The sequence below is a fragment of the Orbicella faveolata genome, unplaced genomic scaffold, assembly GCF_042242905.1.
Source record: "Orbicella faveolata isolate gen_17 unplaced genomic scaffold, um_ofav_v1 contig_34, whole genome shotgun sequence".
NCBI classification, from domain to species: Eukaryota; Metazoa; Cnidaria; class Anthozoa; order Scleractinia; family Merulinidae; genus Orbicella; species Orbicella faveolata.
This window is the reverse complement of record NW_028301563.1, coordinates 9,906,430-9,914,680: the sequence shown is the minus strand read 5'-3', so window position 1 is coordinate 9,914,680 and position 8,251 is coordinate 9,906,430. Positions and strand designations below refer to the sequence as shown.

The window sequence follows — 8,251 nt, the reverse complement described above, 5'->3', positions numbered from 1 at the left end:
GTAACTAAAGCGTTGCTAGACGTGTTCGTCTAAAGGGGTGTTTTAATGGGTAGATTTCGGTGCAAAATGTATTGCAGCATAATTACGAGACAGTGAGTAGGGAGAAAAATTTCCTTCTATAGTGCTAAAGTTTTTAAAGGCATCATTGTGTATATTACGACAATATTTCTACAGGTTTATTAGATTTTTGGAGATAAGTTTGGCTAGTGACTTTTCACAAACGGTAATGGTGTGGCAGCGGTGGGATTCGAACCCACGCCATCGAAATGACTGATGCCTAAAACCAGCGCCTTAGACCACTCGGCCACGCTACCAGTTCTTCTTACAGTTTTGATATTATTTAATAATAAGACTACTCGCCCTCATTTTCTAGTAATTAACTGGTTTTTGTTTTGTTTTGTTTTGCTTTGCTTTGCTTTGCTTTGCTTTGCTTTTTTTTGTTTTGCTTTGCTTTGTTTTGTTTTGTTTTGTTTTGTTTTGTTTTGTTTTGTTTTGTTTTGTTTTGTTTTGTTTTGTTTTGTTTTGTTTTGTTTTGTTTTGTTTTGTTTCTTGCTGTCGTTGTTCATTCATCCTATTTTCGTTTTAGGCTTGGCTTATAAAGATTCGGCGGGATGTATCTCCCCAGAACGAACTAAGATCTGTTCGTTACATTTTAAGCCAACTGTTTCTTGTAAAAGTTTGACAGGTCGCCGATATTTAATACATGATGCAGCATCTCCTAAAAGGAAGGCGTCACGTAAGCGGTCGCAACATCCCTCTTCAGCAGTTGAGATGCCAATCTTCCGTAGCGTGAGCGAAAACAGCGATCCTCCGCTTCGGACGAAATCAGCGATTTGCGCGCACATTAATATATATATTGCAAAGCTAGAAAAACAAATAAAGTCTCTACCGCTAGAAATTAAGCATCCTTTGAAGAACGTCGACGAGCTTCTCAACAGCCTGTTTGGAGTGACAAGATTTAAAGACTCTGATTCGGACATCAATTTTTACACGGGATTTCCAAATTATAAAACCCTTCTGGTTGCTAAAAGTTGTTTTAAACCCAGGCGAGAATGGTGAGAACATTGTTTATGCTAACAGCACTACAGAAGATTTAGAATTTTCAGTATCAAGTGATGTGGATTGGTGCCAGGGCATCGAAAACTCAGTACCCTGGATGACTTCTTTATGGTCCCTGTCAGAATGAGGCTTGCGTTATTTGAACTTGATTTGGCCCACAGATTCAGAGTGCATGTTTCCACAGCAAACAGGATCTGCATTTCCTGGGTCAATTTTTCGTACTTAAAATTGGGCTACCTCAACATTTGGTCGGACAGACAGAAAATAGACAAGGCAATGCCCCAGTCATTCAAGGACAAATAGCCCAAAACAAGGGTCATTATTGATGGAACAGACATCAAGTCTTAGAGCCCATCCTCTTTAGTTTTGCACAGTACAAGAGCCATAAAATATGTAAAGACCTCTTTGAACCTATTGGTGTTGGCGGCCTAAACATCCCCCCGTTTCTTGGTTTGCGAAGTCAACAGACCCTTTTAAAAGTCATTACCACTCAAGAAATAGCATCAGAGCGAATTCATGTAGAAAGTGCCATAAACAAGGTGAAAAACTTCTACATTTTTGATCAAGCTATTCCACTGTTTTTAGCTGGTAGTCTGACTCAAATGTGGACTGTTTGTAATAATTAGTAGGTGGTTTGTATCACTAAGTATCAGGGAGGTGTCCTTTTAAAACTTTACTTTAGTAAGTAGAAATAATTTGTCATCCACTGATACCGCTTGTTAATGTTGCCATAACAGTGACTGTGCCAGTTGTTGGGACAGCACACACTTCAACTGGCACTGGTAGTGCCTTGAAATATTTAGCAAAGTGCTTAAAGAAAAACTGTTCTAATTTTACCAACATAGTGGTAACAAAGTCTGCATTATAGTAAATACGTTTAATGACCATCCCTTGAAATGTGTAGGTAACAAAGTCGCACCACCTTGCCTCTGTTATTCCCATTTGCCCTTAAACCTGATAATAGAATTTGTGGTTTGTCTTTAAAACTGGGAAGCCATCATTCAGCTGCAGATTAAATTGACTATCACCAGCACATGCTGTCTTGGGTGTGACATTTCGGTGTTTGCAGGGGCATTTAATTTCAGCAATTTCCTATTGGGTGTCCTTTGTCTCATCAGGTGGGCTTTACATTCATGTTCAATACCGTTTAACAAGGGCTCTGGCAAATTTCTTAGGTTTCCAGAGGTATTCATGTCTCTAACAAGCCCCTTAAGAAAAGAATTACTGATAGATTTTCGATTTAAAATGTCTCCAAATGTTGAAGCTGTCGATCTGGATCTGCTTTCACTCCACCATCGGCTATTGTTGCGTTGTGTTTGTGTTTCATACCGAGTGTAACAGCATCCTCCTGTTCACTTATTTTCAAGGAAGCATAAAATTGCTGATGTTGTGAAGGGCACCATGTGACAATAAACAGGGGGGAAAATAAGATACTGGTAAAGATGGATAAATTGTTATGGGAACACTGTCACTGTTACGTTGCTTGGAAAAGTCAACATTGCATGCAACTTTGAAGTTTCCTTCAGTGGGTGCCATTTGATAGCTGAAATATCCTCCCAAGGGTGCAGGCCTAACTCTGGTGGATACTTTTTCACCCTCAGCATTCATGTACGAACTGCGCCCACAATTCTTGCTCAACTTTTGCAAATGGGCTTTGAAACTTTCAATCTTTGGGACTGTCTTAATTGCACGATACAATGAACAAGAAATGCCAGGTGACGTTTGTACTGAAGTGCTAATTTGGGTTTCTTAAAAACCATGTTCATCAATGGTTCTGATGAGATGCTTCTTCCTCTAGGCTTGTGCCACTGCTGGGGAAGGGAGATGCAAACCAAATAATTAACAATTAGATTATGAGTTCGAGAGAGGTGATAGTTGATTCGGCCTTCGGCCTCATCACATATCGCCTCATAGAAATCGAGAGCGAATAATCTAATTGTTTTAGTAGAATTCTAACTGAAATTAACGCAAATAACGGTTTCCAATTATTTTTGTACGCATTATTGAACTTCACACTATAACAAAATCGCAGGTATTGAAATGTCCTTGGTAAATTTGCAGGTGTTTACGCGCGCGCACCCGTTAACTCAATAATTTCATGATTTTAAGGTCAAGAAACTCTTATTATCCTTCTTTTAGTCGTCTCAGGAATTTAATGATCCATTTACATCTAAACTTTCTGCCAAAAATTCGGAAAAACGATAAAAACGTGGCATTTCGTGGACGACCGACAGCCACCGCACTCTAATGGCCATAGTATACGAGTAGCTCAACTAATCAGATTGCAGCATTTGCATTAGTATACTAGTAGAATTCTAATAGTCAGGAATAGATTTCGTTTTTGTCATGTAGTAATGAGAAACAAGATACATTAGGCCCACAGCATGATTATAAAAACCCTAGAGATCCAGGTACACTGGTGCAAGATGATGCAGGGACATATAGGGTTGTTTAGTGGAAATTGCTAACCTAATTTTACGCGGGGATTCATTTTTCCGCAGACTTCGATAGTAAAGGCCTCTGAAGCAAAAGGTCTTGCTTCCCTTGTGGTGCTCGACTAAAACATTGTGGAGGTATATATCCTTCAATAAAAAAAAAAATCGCACCACGGTCAAACGGTTTCATCACCATGTAGTCAGGGGAATGTTGAATGTTTTTAACAGAGTTTCTAACATACTTCACAGTAGAATTCTACGTGCATAGGGGAAAGTCGTCCAAAATTTTGTCCATATCTATCTCTTGGGGACAGAACCGGAGTTTTTCTTCTATCTCTCTAACAATTTCTGAATTACTCTTTTTAGTTTGAACAGAAGAGGCTGCTTTCTCTTGATCGCCATTTTTATTTCGCTGAACGCCTGTCGTCGCTGCGGGTGAAGTGTTTGGAAATACTTCTTTCGCTCTAGGAAGTGAATAGATGACGCCTATCTTAAAATTGTCATCTTTCTTTCTCTTTTGATCTTTAATAGTCATTATTGATACACCGCAAAAAAATCATCAGGTACAATAATTCCAATAAAATGTCTAAGATCCTAAACCTAAAATTCTAATACTAATATTATATTAACTTACAACAATACATCGAATACAAGGAAATAATGAAACAAACGTCGTCGTCGGCAGCCGTTCGTCTCGGGAGACGATGGTGTAGCGCTATGTCGATGCGGAGCATCGTCTCGAGTGGCTATAGAGTCCCACTCTGGAGTGGCAGTCTCTGTTGCAAATAACGCAGACGAAGGAGGATGGTGCTGCAATTGAGGCAGCCCTGGTCTTCCTTCTGGTTCTTTTCAAGGCCTGCTGGTCATTTCTGGTATTCTCAGCCCTCCCGAATCCTGAAGATACTGCGTGTCGCCAGGCCACTCTGATGTCAGCTACTTCTTCCCGTGTGTTTGGATCAATCTCTGCTTTCTTCATGTCTCGCTTGCAAACATCCTTGAAGCGGAGCTTTGGCCGGCCAACAGGGCGGGATCCCTCGCGTAGCTCTCCACAGAGCATGTCTTTTGGGATGCGGCCATCGTCCATGCGACGCACATGCCCGAGCCAGCGGAGACGCCTATGCATGAGCAGCATGAACACGCTCGGAATGCCAGCTCGCTCAAGAACCTCAGCATTGGTTACTCTGTCCTGCCACTTGATGTGCAGGAGGCGTCGGAGACAGCGGAGATGGAAGCTGTCGAGCCTCTTCTCTTGCCCGGCGTGGGATGTCCAGCACTCGATGCTGTACAGAAGAGTGCTGAGGACACAGGCTTGGTAGACACGGAGCTTGGTATTTACCGTCAACTGACTGTTCTCCCAGACGCGCTTGCCGAGCTTGGCCATAACTGCAGCGGCCTTGGCAATCCTGGTGCTGATTTCTGTATCAAGGGAGAGTGAGCCGGTCATTGTGGAGCCCAGGTAGGTGAAAGAGTCCACCACTTCAAGGGTTGTGCTGTCGATGGTGATGACAGAAGTGGAGTCTGTGTCCTGGGCCATGATGTTGGTCTTTTTGATGCTGATAGTCAAGCCAAACTCTTTGCAGGCATGGGATAGTCGGCTTATTAAAATGTAGGCTTATTAAACGTAGGCTTATTAAAATGGTTTCAAAATTTATTCAACGAAAGCTTACATGAAATCTTAAACAGTCTAGTTGTGCCGTCACTGTTAATTCGTTTACATGCATCTTTTCCACAGGTCTGTCCATGCTCACGTTGAAAACAGACAACGTACGGTAGAAGCTAAAGATGCATTTCAATAAAATACGTCGCCATTGTGTTGCGTTTTCAACGCTCAAATCTGCATAACAATGCATAACAATGAAAATGCAAACGCTGATTTAGTAAAAATACTGATCTTTACAGCTCCCCAAATATCTACTTAGGAATATTTCGTCGACATATCTCCTTAAACCAGCTTTCCTTTCGATTTCTGCATTCGATTGCGAAGTGCAAAAGCTGCAAAATTTCTAGGGAAACAGAACTGGCCAGCCCTTAGCAACGGTTGCTACCAAAAAGCTCCGCTTTGGTGCTATCGTCACCATGTTTGCAATCGGTATATGTCCCCTTTCGAGATCATAGCAATGAATTCCAAAACGTTGTCCGTAGGAGTTGAATAAAGCACTAAGCTAAAGTTAGCAATAATGAAGCCTGGAAAAGGATGAAAGTATTGCCGAGATCTTTTGAAGAATTCAGTTGTGACTGAAATACTCCAGTAAGACATAGTTTCGAAATCTTGCAGGTTTTCTCATAGTTAGTGGAGGGGACTGGTTGTGAAACCCGGCAAACTTCAAAGGGTCGGCCTTTTGTTTCGCGTTTGAGGTTGAATTGCACCATCACGTGACATTGACCGTGCACACGCCAAACGTTCATTCCCAAACAATATGGCGGACACGAACGATTTGTTTATCATTGGAGACGATTTTGACGCTATTTTAGGTATTTTGGAAGACGAAGAAGAGCTTGATGAACAGTTTAGAGAAGCTGCAGATGAAGTAAGTATTATATTCTTTCTTAGCCACCCAGAAGTTAGCGAAAAGCGCTGTGCTTTGACGTTCATCTTCTTTCAGCTCGATCGAGTATCATCGGGTATCATCGGTGCTGCTTTTTTGTAGCGACTTGTGTTATAACTAAATCCTTGTACTGACGATGTAATTATTAAGTGGTTTCTTATTTTATTTCCATTAACTATGCTTAGAACTAGACTTTGTAGTATCGTTTTATGACTGATTTCTCAACTGAAAGTTACTTTTGTTTACAACAGGTTCAACTCGAAAACGTTGTGTGCGAACTGTGCCACAAGAAATGCAAAAGCAAGAGCGGACTGAAACGACACAAGACAGTTAAACACAAAGATACGAGAGATGTCGAGAAGCAAAAAGAAGGAGGACAAGAGAGCTATTTAACTTTTGTAGCTTACTCAAGAATTGTTGAAAAAGCTAAACACAAAATTGCTGACAACAAAATCTACCCAAAATCAATCAGAGACGAACTAAGATCCTACACCTACAACAACGGTCTGCAAGACGTAACAGCTGGATTCTGTGATATTGAAGACCTATATAAACGCTTGATAACGTCTGGAAATGCTGAAAGATTTTATTCTTCCTTCTACTCGACCATAGCTCTGAATGCAGTTAAGCATTTTGAGGGATTACCAAGGAACGCTGCTACACTACTGTCTACCAAGGTTGCTGATTGTATGTTGGCACACAGCAAGGAGAAAATTGAAAGCATGTATACTTGTGCCCCATTAACTAAACTTTCAGATGAAGAAAAAGCTGGACTACAGTATATTGGAGGTTATGTGCTTCATAAACTTCATACCAAGCATGCTGGTAAATCATCAGAAAGTGAGCAGGCGATCTCCATCCTTAAGGCTGGCAAATTAGAAGACCAGAATGACATTGAAAACCAGAGGTTAACTTCATCTTTAAATCGTGGTGGTTTGTGGGCAATTTCAAAAAATGCTCAATCAATTTTTGAGAGAACTGAACATTATTTCAGGGATGCCACTTCCAAGACTAACATGCAAAATATTGCCTATGCTAGTATTATATCAAGATCTGTTCATGATGTTGAAGTAGTCTCAGCATACAATTCAATGTTATCCAATTCTGAACTGATAATCAACAGTAGTGTTGCCAAAGATGTTTTGCACAACATCATACAATTGTATATCAAAGTGCGTTCATTTTCTTTTGCAAAAGATATTATCCAGAAACATAAGATTAGATTGAAACAAATGAAATCAAAAGCACTTCGTAGGGACATAAGCAGAGCCTCCCATGAGTATGACCAACAAAGGCAAAGCTAAATTGTGAAAATCACCATGCAATAAACAGTTTTATTTATTGTGACGCCTTGACCAAATCATGTCCATATTTGTTTGTTGTAATAAGTTACTGTTGCATTTGTTGTTAAATAATGTTAACACAAGTTTGCTTATACTTCAAAACAATAACTGACTAAAAATAAAAATTATTTACATTGATATGTGCAAGTTGAAATATTTGCATAGAAAAATACCAGTAGCTGGTCAATCAGCATACATGTCACAATGTATATTTAAAATATTAGGGACGAAGCCCATTTTAAACTGGGGGGCTTGAAAACGAGAGCCGCGTGTGAGAGTTTGTAGGGAGGTCTGGTACCTCATACTAAAACAAAATAAATGTCATCCTTGCGAAAAAGTGGCCGGGGAGGGGGGGGGGGATGCTGCTACACTACTGTCTACCAAGCTGCTTACACTCATATGTGCAAGTTGAAATATTTACATAGAAAAAATACATGTTGAAATATTTACATAGAAAAAATACATGTCTATATATTAAACAATGAAACATCATCCTTGTGAAAAAGTGGGGGTGGGGACTAAAAGCCCCCCCCTCCTCCCCGCACTGTCCGTAAAATAAAATAAATTTGACTTATGTATAAGTTAATCATTGTTTCTTCCTCTTTGGCACTGAGTCATTTGAAACATTGACCCATGATCTGTGTCTGTCTTTCCTCCCACGCATGTTCCCAGACTGACAGGAGACAGCACGTTGTACTCTGATGGTGTTGTTGTTGTAGCTAAACGTCTTCATGTCAGGGTTATCATTTCTTCTTCCAAGCTTTCTTTGGTTTCCAAAGTATTCTTCTAAAGGATCTTGGCAGAACCTCTCAGTTAAGACATACTCCACACCTTCATTCAGAAGAAACTTTGTTGCCTCTACGACTGA

At 40.3% G+C, this 8,251-nt stretch overlaps 1 protein-coding gene and 1 non-coding gene across 2 annotated transcripts; one reads left to right on the top strand and one right to left on the bottom strand.

Moving 5' to 3' along the window:
- Window positions 1-232: 232 nt before the first annotated feature.
- Trnal-uag (transfer RNA leucine (anticodon UAG)) lies at window positions 233-314 on the bottom strand. The gene has a single exon. It is a non-coding gene; the product is annotated as a tRNA-Leu (tRNA).
- Window positions 315-5,793: 5,479 nt separating this feature from the next.
- LOC149104699 (uncharacterized) lies at window positions 5,794-7,521 on the top strand. Its single transcript, XM_089270891.1, has 2 exons — window positions 5,794-6,022; window positions 6,292-7,521. The coding sequence occupies exons 1-2, from the start codon at window positions 5,912-5,914 to the stop codon at window positions 7,342-7,344; spliced, it is 1,164 nt and encodes a 387-aa protein (XP_089127017.1). The 5' UTR covers window positions 5,794-5,911; the 3' UTR covers window positions 7,345-7,521.
- The last annotated feature ends 730 nt before the right edge of the window (window positions 7,522-8,251 follow it).